Source organism: Vanessa atalanta, chromosome 3, assembly GCF_905147765.1.
Source record: "Vanessa atalanta chromosome 3, ilVanAtal1.2, whole genome shotgun sequence".
Classification (NCBI taxonomy): Eukaryota; Metazoa; Arthropoda; class Insecta; order Lepidoptera; family Nymphalidae; genus Vanessa; species Vanessa atalanta.
In genome coordinates, this window is record NC_061873.1 from 12,245,931 (window position 1) to 12,262,581 (window position 16,651).

Consider the following 16,651-nt stretch of genomic DNA (forward strand, 5'->3'; position numbering starts at 1 on the left):
CATTTTTTTAAATATTTCTTCAAATTCCATTAAAAAATATATATTACCACCAAATGATAAAGCCCTACCACCAAGTATAATATAATATATCAATATTTATAAATAGATAATAAAATAATAAACTGCTCGTTTAATAGTATAATCAAATTCGATCATTGCTTTTCTACAACGAGCATTTGGAACAGTACGCAAATCATGAAGCCTTTCCCCTATAATAGACCAGCCTGTTGTTCACAGGCCAAAACTCTCTGCTATTGCACAAATTTCAAAATTACACAGAAACAGTAACAGCCTGTTGATTTCCCACTGGCCTAAGGCCTCCTCTCCTTTTGAGGAGAAGGTTTTGAGCACATTCCATCAAGCTGGTCCGATGCGGGTTAGTGGATACAAATGTGGATATGATTTCGTTGGAATTAGTCACATGCAGGTTTCCCTCATGATGTTTTCCTTCATTGCCGAGCACGAAATGAATTATAATCACAAATTAAGAACATGAAAATTCAGTGGTGCTTACCTGGGTTTGAACCCACAATATTACATTTACAAAAATAACTGAGCATAAAACTGTAGGTTAAATAATTTGTATCAAATATTTCTTTCCTGAAGGTAATATACCGTATCTAAAATCAATAAATACTCCTTCGTTTCGGGTTAGAATCCCGCGGGAAATCAGACATCACTATTTATTCACGCTAAACTCGCATTATAATACATAAGATCTTAATAAATATTGCTTTGCATAGTTTGTGATAACGCGGAGATGAGATTGTTCCTTGTTTATATAATGTATTTTAATTGCTTTTCTTTTATATTTCTTCTTTTATATAACGACGACCTCCGTGGTCGAGTAGTGTGTACACCAGTTTCCGGTGGTCCCGGGTTCGATTCCCGACCGAGTCGATGTAGAAAAAATCATTAGTTTTCTATCTTGGGTCTGGGTGTTTGTGGTACCGTCGTTACTTCTGATTTCCATAACACAAGTGCTTTAGCTACTTACATTGGGATCAGAGTAATGTATGTGATATTGTCCAATATTAAAAAAAAAAACAGAAACGAATTGCCTCTCACATAAATAGCTTTTTGGGATAGTATTTCAATGACTTTTCGTGACTTATGATGAATCTGCCAGGTTAGGTTTGGAAGGTCGTGCAATCTGTATCTATAAATATTGAATTCATAACTCGCACTCTCGTCGTCAAATTGGGTTACAGCTAGAATAATTTTGCCATGTGAACGAATAGGTAGGACAAATGTCCAAGTAATCATATGTAATGAGGTCATGTGTTAATAAAGTACTACGTGATTTTGCCAATAATATCACGTACGTCCCAACATATTCTCAAAACTACCATAACGCTAATTCACCTAGTAGCAAACGGCTGAACTTTTTCCACGATTGCGAAAATCCTGGCTGTGTCTATTATGGCAAAGGCTCCTGGTGACGGAATCCAACATGTAACAACACTAATCCACATTGTCTGTAATTAAGATATTATTTTATAGTCAGCTTGCCTTTTCAAGTTGAAATAAAGAAATAAATCTATAAATAATAAAAATCAAAGTCACGGACTGCCTCTATCTCCGTTAACTTCTTTTAAATTACTCAATTGATTATGATAAATAGAAACAGCGATAAAAGAGGAATATATACATCATTTTTAAATAATTTGTACATAATGCCTAAACTATGACGTCTATATTTTGTCCAAAAAACTATTTTCGTACACTTGTTTGCGTTCGTTAAAACTTGGATATACATCAAAACAATGTACTAAAAATTGTAGGTGCATAGAAAAATCTAAATTGAAAACATATTGTCAAGTACTAGGTGATAGCAATGCATATACAATACTATTGTTATGTTCCGACTGCCGGCCAGTTAAGGAGTGAGACTGATTCTCAGTGTAACTATAGCATAAGGGACATTACATCCGAAGGTTGCTGGTGCATTGGATATATAAGGAATGATTAATATTTCTTACATTACCAACGTATACTGGCAGAGGTGACCACTTACAATCGGGTGGCCTATTTGTCAATACTTATAATAACTATTTTTTATCTATTACGGATTAGTAAAAAACTATTGGTTATTTGCGAAGTCCTTTCCTTCATTTTACTATTAATCCTTATTTTGATAAATATGTTCGTTATATTCGGTATTATATATTTTATGAATATTGTACTCTTCTTTAAAAGATATAACCGAATCCTAATTACATATAATAACTTATAAAATGAACGATAAAACAATAAAATATAAAAACCTAGGCAGTTAAAAGTACGAAAATTTAAATATAAAGTCGTGGACTATATATATTTTCATGTATATATCAATATAAAATTATCATTCAAACAAATTTTAACAAGATTCGTATTTCTCGTAGTCATAAAAACACAGTACATATATAAACCAACAAATAAATAAACGTTATTAAATTAATATAACTACCTAGACTTTTTCTTGCTAAATACATTAACATTACATACTATAGAAGTATATTCTTGAACCATATTATGTAATACTCAGGGAACCATTGAAAATCAGCGCTGGGTTTTGGAACCCAACTTGAAAGCTGAATGGTTCATCTACTCAAGAAATTATTGCTGTCATTGCTTAGCAAATCTCCCTTTTTTTTGGTATTCTTTTCATTATTGTTGTGTTTTTTTTTTTAATATTTAATTTTTTGTCAGATATGTTTATACTTTTTTCAATAGTGCCGTCCTAAATAATCTTTTCTTTCTTTCTATTAGAATTGAAACTTATAAACGAAGCAAAATAATTTAAAAAAATCTTAAAATAATATGTATTTACATTCTTAAATATGTATAATATAAAAACAATTAAATAATAAATAAAAAATATATAGGCAATAAAAAAGTTTCGACAGCTAAAGCCTTAAAATGTTTCTTACAAGGTATATTAAAAGTATTATAGACGGCCATTATTTCATAATAGCGAAATCCACATTGACATTATTAGCGGTAATCTGCGACAGCCGCGGAGTTAATAGAAAACTTAATACTTTATTTTCGTACTTCGTTTCACAACGCAGGGTTACCATGATTTTTATATTCCTAGACAAATATTATATATTGTTCTTACTAACAGATGACCAAAAATAACAATACTACCGGGATAGTCGACAGGTGTACCAAGTAAAAAGTCGAAATTCTTACATTTAAATAATAATCACATGCAACTCGTAATCGTTGATTTAGTTCCATACAATTTTTCTTATAGTTCAGCTTAAATACGGTCCAAGCTATAAGCGCTTAACTTAACACATGTTTCAAAATACGAGCAAATAAAACTATTCAAAAATTATTTGTAGCTGAGATTTACAGCTGGATGTTCCACATTGACGTTAAAATAAAATTAATTACCATTACATGTTAAAATCATTTTATATTGCTCATTTTAATTATATTATTTATTTTTCCTTTTTTAAGAATTTGTTAGGTTGTGAATTAAAAAAAAAAAATGTTAACTGGTTAATGAAATATAGACAAATTCTAAATTTAAATAGGATAAAAATTATATAAAATTAAATCAAACATAATAACTCAAAACTTAAATCCTTAACACTCATTACCCACATTTTTAAGTCTTGTCATTAATCAAAGTAAGTTTCCAGGGTCGAAAAAAAAATTTACCGAACTCAGAGAGTAAAATTTGTTTTAATTTAACGTAGCTTTGTTTCCGAAAAAGAGAATCAATCATTATTAAACACGACTGTTTAATTTTTTTTTACATGCTATTTTTACCGAACTGAGCCGTGACGGCAAAGTTGTTAGAATCGGTGAACCCATAATTGAAACCCGGATAAGCACCACTGAATTTTAAGCACATTATTTTTATTTATACCTACTACGTGTACGTACTACGTGCTGAAGTAATCTCCAAACCTTCTCCTCGAAAAATGAGAGGACTCTTAGCCCAGCAATGGGATATTTACAAGCTGTTCCTTAATTTACATATGAAAAGACTCGTTTAAATAAATGCTTTTGTAAAGAATAATAATAAAAATATATAAATATTGTTCCAACGCCATCTATTGCATCTTGACAACATTTCATCATGCATAAGTCTTTGTTATCTTCCACAAAATGTTATTGCGTGAATCTAACAGATGCCGCTTTTATCTTAATTTTTCGAGCTTGAGTTTGCTATAACTATAATAAATCATTTTTTTTCTTTTACATCATAGCCTGAAGGAGGATGAGGGAAAAAACTGATGGAAAGTGTAAAGCAAAAAAAAGGACTTGGTGCACTTTCGGAGAGGTTGTTTGTTACCTCTAATCCAGTAACAGAAAGACGAATTACTTCCGTTAGTTTAAAAAAGAAACACTCCTTACTCTTGTTTTCGAAGATTTTATAAAGATTATTTCAACCGCAATAATTGCCAGTGAAAAAAATATATCCGTAAATATTGGTTTTATTTATGGTCACAATACATCAGCGTGCTTAAACGCCCAGCACAGGGCTTAGACCGTAGGCAGGAGATAAACCTACATTGCTTATATTGGCACAGCGGGCACTCTATATTATAAAGATTATAAGTTTCTTGCAACTTGTAACTTTGTTAAGTCTTAACTGTTAGTGCAAATCCTAGCTCAAAATGTTTGCATATACAAATAGTTAAGTTTTGCTGTTGCAAATAACATTTAAGTTAGAGCGTACTCTCTCTGCTAGTAACTATTAGACAATATGTTATTATTATATGCGTAATTTTGGTTGTTCATGTTCTGTTATCTGATCCTCTATCTTCAGCTGCTCTCCCCTGGATGATGTCCTTATCATTTTTTCATCATAATATGTGTTTCAAGATTAGTGCACACGAACTCGGGCACAAGAGCTTGTTTTACAAATCATTATGTAGAACACAATTTATCGGAGAACGACAATTTTTGAATGAGTAAAGCTATTATGAAATACGAATATCTTATCTCGACCTCTTCAACTTAACCTCGGTAACCCGGAGATGCGCATTCAAATGTCACCTGTACTCATTTTTAATTAATTGAAAAATCAAGAATATATATATATATATATATATATATATTCTTGATTTCATTCTTTTTTTTTTAATGATAAAAATGATACTATGTATCAATCCGTATTTGTTGCTCTAAATTTATATAGGTCACATACATGTAATTTTAATTCTATAGTTGACTACCGTCTGCCAATTACAAGTTTTTTTTTTTTTACAGACTTGCTAAATAGCTCTATTGCTTTTAATGGTTAGTTTCACATACTCTTCATATAAATGTCCTCTGTTTCTACAGAAATACATTAAACTTAATCAAGTAACATTTCACCAGTATGCAGTTATATTAGTTATATTTCAGAAATTCACTAGCAAAAGCGTACTTTCGCGCAAACAAACGGGTTTGCACAATTAAGCGCGAAGTGTTATTTGAACGTGCAAATATTTTTGAAATTTGAAACGGTATAATTTCAAAAATAGTCATTATAAATATGAAAAAGGAATAAATGCTTCAAGTCTGTTTACAAATTAGCCGCAAGAGTAATGAAACATGATAATTATTATAATTTAAAACAAATGACTGCTCAAACGGATCCATTACTCGTTGATTTTAATTAATTTATATCTAAATAACCTACTTTATTGTAATACCATTTTATTTATAAAATATATTTTTTAATGCATTTATCATGTCGGCTAATGTCAATCAATACGAGTAAGTACTTTCAAAATTTACAACAAATATATAATGAAAATAAAACCATCATAATTTATAAACTTGGTGAATGAATATTAATACATCTCTAGATTCTAGAATATTCTACAAGTCTAGAATATCTTACAGTCCTTATCTTCTTCTTCTTCGTGTGCTACATTACTGAAGGTGGTTGTTCTGAATTACTTTCACCGATGTGTCGACTAGCTTCCACACCACTCTGTCTTCGGCTTCTTTGAGGGCAGTCAGAATATTGAGCCGCTATATTTGGAGCCCTTTTATTATGGTCTCTATGTTTTTTTCCTGTACTTGCCTTGAATACGTTAAGCTGGAATGGGACGTTTAAAGCTGTAACAGTAACAACTACTACATGACGACCTCCGTGGTCGAGTAGGGTGTACACCGGGTTTCATGAGTACGCTACTCTGAGGTCCCGGGTTCGATTCCCGGCCGAGTCGATGTAGAAAAAGTTCATTAGTTCTCTATGTTGTCTTGGGTCTGGGTGTCTGTGGTACCGTCGTTACTTCTGATTTCCATAACACAAGTGCTTTAGCTACTTACATTGGGATCAGAGTAATGTATGTGATGTTTGTCCAATATTTATTTATTATTTATTAACTACAATTGTTATATATATAGCAGCATGAAATTGAATCGAAACAACACGCGCCCCGGTGCAATTAGTGTTCTGGTGATCTTCCCTTCTCAAATATTATTAAGATATTTCTGGACCTCCAATGTAGGACGATGTCCTAAGAGATCCTGGATTAAATAAAAAATATTAACTATGTCATAATAATAAATAAAAGCTAAAACTAATACTACGATACTAAAATTAGCATGCATTAATCCATGCATGTTAAAATTCTTCTTCTGTAGAAGAAGAATTATAAAATCACGATTTAAAAAATCATATCCCTAATAATAATTTTATTATAAAATGCTTCTGCATATAAGAAATAAATAATAATTAATGATAATTGCTTATATATGATACTATAGAGCGATCTTATCAGTTAAACATTCAGTGGTGGTTTTTCGTATTCATAGCCGACTTTAGAGATTGACGCCCTGTTCACAATATTTATCACAAAAAAAAATATTACAATAAACATTACGTATTAACATTTTTATCAGGTCATAAATAATCATAAAAACGAAGCAGGCCTTGATCCAACCACACGAGCGCGCGGCTCCGTCGCAAACCGACGTTTTAACTTTTTAATTATTTATTTAATTATTACAACAAAATGTTCCGAGTATTATTTCATCTGACAGTTGTGACGATTAATTCGTTCGTGCTGTGGTATGATCAGACTTATATAGTACTTCCTTTGCCGGTTAAAGAAATGGAAACATTACCACTGAAGTCGAGGAGTATGTTTCTTACTATTTGGTGTTTAGTGAGTATAATTTTTATTATGACTCATTTATATTAAAAATAATTTTAAACGTTTTGATAGAATAGTAATTGTTTAGTGATATCTTGTAATTTTTTTTACTCGGATATAAATTATTTAGGCTCAGTATAAAACTACTTTATTTGGTGTTCAGACTATATGCAAGTCCGTCTGGGTACCAACCTATCATCACATATCCTACCAACGAACACTAATAGTCAATAGTGTTGTGCTCCGATTCGACAGGCGAATGAATCAGTGTTGCTACATGCATAAGGGACATAACATTTTAATTCCCAGGCTTGACAGCTAGTGGCGTAGCTAGGTGGGTAAGGGCCCCGGTGCATAGAAAAAGAATCGGGCCTTCGCCCCATCTTTAACGTATATTGGCATTCAAAATTATAGATAATATGAATGGATAGTAATAAGAATGGGTTACAGTGAGTTGAACATATCATTAAGTAAGTAAGTTAAATCCATACTTCATTTCTATTTAAAGCTCTTTTCATAGCTTAGGTTAGAGGGCCCCCAGAGCTCAGGGGCCCTGGTGAACTGCACCACCTGGCCCTACGATAGCTACGCCACTGTTGACAGCACATTGTTAGGAATTGCTATGATTTCTTATGCGCTTCTATTGAGCCAGTATCTGTTTGGTGAAAATTAATTTGACATTGCTTAGGTGCTTAGCTGCGGCACTGCCAGTTTAATCGTTAGTATTACCTGGTTAATTTTAATAGTTTTATTTCTGAAGTATTTCAAGATGAATGATTGATTTCTCTTTATGGATAGAGGATGTCAATATATTAATATAAATATGTAAATAAATAAATAATTTCAAAGTATTGTATTGTTTTATGTAAGTAATTTATTTATTTTATATAAATAATTTAATTTGGGCTTATGTATAAGGCTATCGAGTGTAGATAATATATAAAAAATATGCATTTAAGTAATAGTGATAACGAAGTAATAACTGTTAAAACTGTCAGTGTTAAAAGTACTCTATGTTGACAATTCAATTAGGATACAAGTACCTACTAATTAATGTAACTTGACGCAACTATCGCTCTACGAGAATGCATTATAAAAGTTAGAAAATGGTAAATCTAGTTTAAAAAAAGGAATTTTCTTTTGAGTTACGTATTTTTTTATTTCGTTCTCATTATTATTTATGCTATAGTTGCATTATAGACATATTCCTTACTGTGCCACTTAATTCAACATCAGTAGAGGTATTAGATAGTATACAGTAATTCTGTAAGAAGTCCGAAACTTACCGCAGAACACGAGCGTGTGATTTGCAGATATCAGAAAGTAATTTGCGATACTGACTATAATAATTATAAAAATTATAAGAAACACGTATCAAAATGGCGTATCGGTACGTCAGCTGTCAATATTTCAAGAGAGAGATATGATATTAATTCCTACAGAACGAACCACGCACCGAAGTACCAAATTGTAACTGTCAGTGATCTCATAACGGATTTACGTAGTAAATAGCTATCAAAAAACGTCACGCTAATGTATTAACTTTCGTTGAGTTATTTTTGTACGAAACTACTAAATTTAGACTCGATCATATTACAAAAATAAATATAAATTTAAAGACAATTAATATTTCCAGTAGAAGTCATATAGGCCAAGGACTCAAGTTCTTCCTTCTTCTGTGGAGTGCTAAGCTCCAAAATTACCTCGCTTCTTCAATATGGGTGGCTGACACCCTTGAGCCAGATTATGGCGACTCATATTTTCTCACATCTTCACCACCGACCACGAGAAGTACTACACTACACGAATCAACGCCTAGCTTTGATTCAGCAATCTTGGAATATCTTGATCCTTACGAAGAAAGTTACAATTAAAGATCTGTTTACTTTACTTTAACATAAATATATTAAACTAAGCTCTTGAATTATGTATAGGTCTTGACCCTTCGACCGTTAGATATTAAACCAGCGTCTAAATAACGATAACAATTTTAATATTAAGTACGTTCTCTATTAGAATTGGATAAAATAGTCATGTGCCTTAAATACGATTAAGAATATTATACCTTTTACTTAACCTAAATTATATAATCGATATTTTTACTATGTAAAGAACTTAATCACTTAATAATTTACACTCAAAACTATAGCAAGTAAATAAGATTATTACTAAAAAAACACCATATGAATTTAGAAAATAATTAAGACTTAATATTCATATATATATATTTTTAATTTTTTTTTTTCTATTACAGATATTGCAAACGGTTTATCACTTCATTGCATTACTGAACGACATCTTCGGATCGAACGCGAAAACGCCAAAGAAACCTCCTATTATACGACAAATTAAAGACACACTGTTCTCCCTAGCATTTGCAACGGCGATTTACGTGTCAATCGCATTTTGGAGCATATACGCCATAGACAAGGAGCTTATTTTTCCGGAACATATCGAAAAACTATATCATCCCAGTTTTAATCATGTTTTACACACAACCGTGTCTGTATTTATAATAATAGAGCTGTTGACATCGTACAGAAATTATCCATCGCGGAAAATTGGTTTCTCTGTAATGCTTACATTTTTTATTTCCTACATAGTTTGGTTCTTTACGATTTACGCAAAAACTGGGGCGTGGGTCTATCCAGTGTTTAAACTCTTCAACTGGCCTCTGAGGGTTGTATTTATAGTTCTGAGTATAAGTACAGCCGCATTATTATATATGTTTGGGGAAAAATTGAACAATTTCCTGTATTCCCATAAAAAGGAATCCTATTCTGTTGGAATTCAAAACGGCACGTCTCAAGGCAAAAAGAAGAGAACATAAACAAATAAAAAATATTGCAATTACAACATTTTTTTTTCTTTATTTTTAAAAAGGTTTGTCAAAACAATTTTTATACATATAATTAATATAAATGTGTAATTATTTGTCTGTTTACTCACGAAAGAACGCCTCTCCACTTAAACTATATAATCTAATTTGCTCAGATTATCTATCTAGATAGAGTGTCGCACTACAAAAAGAACTAAAACAAATGAATCGACTTTTATTATCTAGGTCCTGCGTGACAGCGACTTTTGACACTTGCCAAACGTCATACGCGTCATCGCGTTCTCAGCTCTGACACTATCTAAGCATATAATCAGAGGTTTTTTTTGCTGTCTTTAGTATAGGTCGACTCACGCACACTAAGACATCTTGTAAGCACATCACTCACTCATACAAATGCATGCCGTTGGTAATTTAACGTGAAGGGGAAGAGGTATTCGTGTGTAAATAGATCATTAAATGTCTGTATTTTATACCGTTTTTGTATACGAAAATATACTAAGCCTCTATTTAATTAGGTATTATAGCGTATATCAATAAACCTAAGTAAGGTATATAAATAGGTAAGTGCTTACTTAATAAAATAAAAATATAAAATGACCTAAGAAATAAAGGGGGGGGGGGGTATGTACGCGCGTGAGAAGTTCTACTTCTGCGGCTCAATGTTTTTTTGTTGCATGCAAATAAATACAATAAAATTATAATAATCTATTAATAATACTAAAAACTATTATTATTATTATGATACATGTTTTTTTGTCCACTACTACAACAGTCACCCAAATTTAAAAATTAATAATCAAAAACTATTTAACTTAATAATAAATAAACATTGTAAAAATAAGATGCGGTGCAAAGTTTCCTAATTCGAGCGACTTGACTTGGCGGTATAGAGACTAACTTCATCATGAAGTTTTCATGTTACCTGTGGCGCGCATCATAAATATTTACTCTCTTTTTTTTTCATTGCGCGCCAAAAGAAAATTAGCAACTGTCAACTAGTAGTTATAGAAGTATGACATCAAATATTTAGAAACGTCAAAATAAGTATTAGTGTTACATGTTAAAATACTTTATGAATTATAAATAAGTTACATAAAAAGATATCTGGCAATACACAATAAACTTTTATTTTTTTTTTATTTATATTTAATATATTTGTTGTTTACATATTATATGTATTTAATTAAAAATATGCAGTTATATGCACATTATTACCTGAGAGAGTAGCGTACATTAAACTTTAATAGGCGTTTAAATTTAGAACTTTTCTTTATTACTTGTTACATAATTTTCAATTATTCTTCATAGCAATACAATATTTAGATAAATTATTAAAAAAAAAAACAGCAGCTTGATGTACAAAGAATTTTCAAGTTCTTGCTTTTATAGAATTTTAATTTTTTAAAATTTAAATAATTTCGTTAAAGTATAACGAGTCTCGGGCATTTGTTTCTTATCGTGTATCGATGGGTTAGATGGCGCGAAAGTGTTCCTATAATATGCGACCCTACGATGAACCAACGTTATTATGTGTAAAACATCCCATTCCTTGTGGTACTCGTTGATGACGTCACAAAGCTCTTGTATCATGAACGATCCATCTCTATCCCTAAATGATAAATAATCTGTAAAAATAAAATTAACACCTTAAACTAAATCAAAATATTCTTACAAGTAATCTCATAAAAGCACTTTGGAATTATATAATTGTGAATATATATTATATTGTCTTAAACATATTGTGAGTATACCCACTTTATTGAAAACGTATCGATGGTAGGCGTTATTTATTTCGTTATGTGCATGAGAGTTTACATAAAACTTCTTGTCACCCGCAGCTTTGCTCCCGTCTTACGGATTAGTCTTCTGATTTATTTAAAAGAGTCCTATGTCCTCTCTTGGGGTTCAAACTTGCTTTATATCAAATTTTATCAAAATCGGTTCAGTAGTTTTGTTGTAAAAAAGTAACAAAACTCAAATATAAACACAAACTGTCTGTCATACAGAGTTTCTTTCACATTTATAAAAAAGTATAGATAATTATTATTATTTTATCACAAATAATGCAAACCTTACAGAACCTGTATCAAGTATTATTTAAATTAAAAAATACTTTTATTTATTGAACATATAGAAAAAGGAGCCAAACCAAGGTCATGTCTGTCATTTATTAATACAATTGTACATTATAAATTCTAATAATAATCTGTCTGCCTGTCAAATTATTATAAATAATCCCGATATAGTGTTGAATTGAATACATAAATATTATATTTTATATATATTTATTAATAAGGCTTTGTGCAAGCCTGTCTAGATAGGTTACCTACCAAGTAATACTAATTATTGTTGTGTTCCAGTTTTAAAGGTGTGTCGGCCAGTGAGCTCACAGGCACAAGGAAAATAACACCTTAATTCCCAAGGGTAGCCCATAGGGCACATTGGGCACGTGCCCGGGGCCCCCATCCTGAGAGGGCCCCGAAGAACCAACAATTTACCAAATTAAACCAAAAAATATATAGCAAAAGGCGCCCAAATTCATGGGTGCCCAATGGCCCCAGCATAGCTTGAGACGGCTCTGCACATCGGTGATATGAATAATTAATATTTCATACAATTCTAATGCCTATGGATGATGGCAGCTTACCTACATGGAATAAAAATAAATGTGTAAAAAATTATTACAAATTACCTTCAACACTGGAGTACAGTATAAGAAAGTCCGCATGAGTTGGTATGATGAAGGACGCTTCAGCGCCATCTAACTCGACCCTCCGCCCACTGTCAATCTGATCTCCTCTACACGCCTATAGAAATATTTTAGTTTCTATCTGTATTTGCAAAATCTAGATCCATACTTATAGAACAGTAGCTGTTGCCCGCGGCCTCGCGTTTAGGGGTTGGTCATTAGGTGTTAGGTATAAAAAATAGCCTGTCTTTGCTCAAATTGTTTCAAATTTTATCAAATTCGGGTCCAAAGGTTTGGGACCAGAACCCCAACAAAACAAAAGTACCAGTTTTTAGTAAAAGTAAAATACTCATACGTTGTTAATACGAGATTTACCAAAAAAGTTCAGCGTTGTTGATAACCGACGGTCAAGGAAGGTCCAAAGTAAAATACATAGGGACGCAACAATACTTTACTGAGTTATGGCCTTTAATTACTTACTATGTCCATTACGTATAACGGTTTTGAAGCATAGACACAACCTGCGATGCAGGTCCAGAAATTCAAGGTCGAACGGATATGGACTGAGCTATGCGAGGAGTGCTTAAGAGCCAGAAGAGAACCGGAGTTACAGACGTGGCTTGGAAAACTAACAGACTCAGGTGGCAGTGTGCTGGTCACTCATGTCGAAGGATTGCTGAAAAATGGACCAGATTGGTCCTAAAGTGGAGACCGCTGATCGGCAAACGCAGGCGGGTCCGACTGCTACCAGGGGAATATTTGCGGTCCTCGGAATAAGCCACGTCCAGCAGAGGACTACATTACATTACATTACATTAGCAGCATGTAATTTCCCACTGCTGGGCTAAGGCCTCCTCTCCCTTTGAGGAGAAGATTTGGAGTATATTCCACCACGCTGCTCCAATGCGGGTTGGTAGAATACACATGTGGCGGAATTTCGTTGAAATATACACATGCGGGTTTCCTCACGATGTTTCCCTTCACCGTCGAGCACGAGATGAATTATAAACACAAATTAAGCACATTACATTCAGTGGTGCTTGCCTGGGCTTGAACCCGAAATCATCGGTTAAGATGCACGCGTTCTAACCACTGGGCCATCTCGGGTCTCAGCAGAGGACTACGAAAGACTAAATAATGATGATGGTATTATTGTCATATAGGAATTAGCCTTAACCAAACCTGTATGAAAAATAATTTCGGCTTGCCAACGAGACTCGAGTGACCATGTTCTAGCATCACCGTAACTTCTCTCAATTGATAAGGTCTATCCGCCGCGAAGAGGTCTCCCCCTTTTTCCCCGTGCGTCAGAAACGCGAAACACAGACACGACGTCGCTTTGTGGTCTTCTTTGCTTACTGAAAATTGATAGAAGAATAATGTGTACTTGCTGTTAATTTATGAGTGCAAGTTCACCGATATGGCTAAGTGCTATCAAAAAATTTCATAGAGTGATAATAAAAAATTATCTTATAAGATCACCGAGTAATTTTCTTTTTCGATTTCCACCGATTTTCAACATTACACGAGTAAGAAACGAAGTAAGATATAGTCTTATAGATTATACTGCAGACCACAAGAACGTCGCTCAACATTTAATATGTCAAATTTTAACTTCTGCCACTTCAGTAACGATAGAGACCGATATATGTGGATAGATAAAGATGGCATTATATAATTAATTCAGTTTTTTCACAAATTACACGTGTATGTGTAAATACATACGCGCCATGACCTTGTCCAGGATTTCTGCGTGTTCCAGATCTTGGTGAACGATTACTTTATAGTTCAAATTTTCAAAAACCTTTCTCATTTTTGCAACGTCTTCCATTGTGCCTGTTCTAGGTGATGGGCGTTTAAAACTGAAATAAAATTATTATATAATTATGATTTAATGAATATTAATTAACAATGATTAATTACTTATCATTTACAAAATAAAATAATTGACCATTATTTAATCTATAGGTACTAATATTATAAATACGAAAGTAACACTGTATGTCTGTTGCTCTATCACAGCCAAATCACTAAACTGAATTTGATGCAATTTGGTATGAAGCAAGCTTGAACTCCAAGGAGACTTTTTTGTGCCAAATGCGTGCAAAGCCGTTATTGACAAATAGTACCAAATCCAGCGTGTTAAAAATTGAAGTAACTATTTAATGTCTTTTTATGTTCAGACATTTAAATCAAAATATTGAAATTACAAGAGATGAAATTTCAATTTATACAGATGATAAAAAGCGGTGTTAATACTTGTCGACTTCCAGGCAAGATATATTACATACATATATAATAGTATTTAACTAACATGACTATATTTTTATATATTGAAAAAGAGTAACTACTGAGTTTCTGGCCAGTTCTTCTCGGTAGAATCTACATTCCGAACCGGTGCTAGCTTCAAATAATATGTAGTCTGTTAAAGACGATTCAGAACTGCTTGTAAAAGCCTACTTAAATAAAGTATATTTTGATTTTCATTTCCAAAAAAATGAGTCGTGCTTACCTGGAAAAATGCAACATTCTCTCATGAAATGATTTTACTCGAAGACGTAAGTATCAACATTACAAATTATTTAATTCTATTAACCGAACACTTCAAACACAATTTCAGAAAGATCAATATTGTCGGTACTTACCCATAATACATTGTTTTCTTATACTTGTAATGGTTGAATATAATTAAATACTTTTCACCTGTCATATTATAATACAAAATTTCTGGTTCCAATTTCTGTGCATCCTCCAAAGTGGATCTATAACAAAAAATATTAAAAGATAATAATAATATTCCTATTTAATTTCTTGTTAGGAGACACTTTTGAAGCTTATTTTAGGAGGCTATTCCTTTGCGGTTTTTGTGCCGTGTCATTTACTTTAGAGGCACTCGGGGCTAGAATCCAAGGCGGCGAACTCTCCAGTGGCGCAAAAATTAGGATTTTCTAATGTTATTTTCTTCTTTGTCAACATGACGTCGCGACTTTACATATGTAATACACAAGCCTATTTCCGTTTTTACAAAAATGATTAACTAATTAATCTTTTTAAACTGAAAAACTACTTTCGAAGCTAGGCAACTGTACGAGTACGAGTTAAAAAAACCAAACAAGACTAAAATCATTTTAAGTTTATCAACAATTACTATTTTTAACACTGAATACAATACTAACTAACATTTTGGCGGCCTTTGCCACGATGAATTATTTAGAGATTATTAACTTACGTACTTATACCAAAAATCAAATAAACTTACTTTAATCAGTAGGCTTACACAAAAAGCATACATACATCCTTTTACAAGAATTGATAAAAGTTAGTTCATTTTTAATTTTATTGAACAGTCTATTATTGTAAGCAATTTTGCATATCGACAAGGCAAATTATCAAGTTTTTTTTCATACAAGCAAAGAAGTAAACCAATTTTTTTAAATAATAGTATGTTTTACCTTGAATTCGAGGAATTTAGGTTAAATGGCCCATCTGTTGCAGTTTCATCCATTTTCTTACAGCAAAGAGAAATAATTGTAATATTTATTTATTTTTTAAATAATTTTCGTTTTTGTTTCAAATAACATACGACTAACAAATGCAACACATAGATAAGAATTACCTATACCTATCGGAAAGATAAATTGATAAGCGTTAACATTTTCAGTAAAGTAGGTACATTAAATATTTATAAAACAGATTTTTTTCTTTACTAGATACCGATTGCGTTTATTTTTCGGAACTGATACTTTTATAGATATTTAATCTCTTGAACGATACGATCTTGGTTATGGGAGTAAATCTTAATTTTTTTGGTTTTGAAAGCCCAATTATTAAAATTTGTTTTTTTTTAATAAGTCATAAATCGTAAACCACAATTTAGCTTTAATTCAAACAACACAAATATAAAAATAAAAAATGAATTTCATAAACATAAAACTTGCTACTTGCTTGCTTCTTGGGCGAGTCCGACTCGCACTTGGCCGCTTTTATTTAAATTAAATCTTTTTAATAATTATATGCAAATAT

At 32.1% G+C, this 16,651-nt stretch overlaps 2 protein-coding genes across 2 annotated transcripts; one reads left to right on the plus strand and one right to left on the minus strand.

Moving 5' to 3' along the window:
* The first annotated feature begins 6,892 nt into the window (after positions 1-6,892).
* Positions 6,893-9,943, plus strand: LOC125077132 (androgen-induced gene 1 protein-like). Its single transcript, XM_047688947.1, has 2 exons — positions 6,893-7,112; positions 9,355-9,943. The coding sequence occupies exons 1-2, from the start codon at positions 6,960-6,962 to the stop codon at positions 9,928-9,930; spliced, it is 729 nt and encodes a 242-aa protein (XP_047544903.1). The 5' UTR covers positions 6,893-6,959; the 3' UTR covers positions 9,931-9,943.
* Positions 9,944-11,340: 1,397 nt separating this feature from the next.
* On the minus strand, positions 11,341-16,190 carry LOC125077176 (caspase-1-like). Its single transcript, XM_047689014.1, has 6 exons — positions 16,081-16,190; positions 15,274-15,390; positions 14,354-14,490; positions 13,811-13,986; positions 12,632-12,746; positions 11,341-11,564 (listed from the first exon to the last, which is right to left on the minus strand). The coding sequence occupies exons 1-6, from the start codon at positions 16,131-16,133 to the stop codon at positions 11,341-11,343; spliced, it is 822 nt and encodes a 273-aa protein (XP_047544970.1). The 5' UTR covers positions 16,134-16,190.
* Between the last annotated feature and the right edge of the window lie 461 nt (positions 16,191-16,651).

Coding starts and splice junctions, on each gene's coding strand:
- LOC125077176 (XM_047689014.1), bottom strand. CDS start 16,133: ATGGATGAAACTGCAACAGATGGGCCATTTAACCTAAATTCCTCGAAT. Junction 15,391..16,080: donor CTAAATTCCTCGAATTCAAG/GTAAAACATACT, acceptor TTTTTGTTATAG/ATCCACTTTGGAGGATGCAC. Junction 13,987..14,353: donor CCTGGACAAGGTCATGGCGC/GTATGTATTTAC, acceptor ATCAATTTTCAG/TAAGCAAAGAAGACCACAAA.
- LOC125077132 (XM_047688947.1), top strand. CDS start 6,960: ATGTTCCGAGTATTATTTCATCTGACAGTTGTGACGATTAATTCGTTC. Junction 7,113..9,354: donor TTCTTACTATTTGGTGTTTA/GTGAGTATAATT, acceptor TTTCTATTACAG/ATATTGCAAACGGTTTATCA.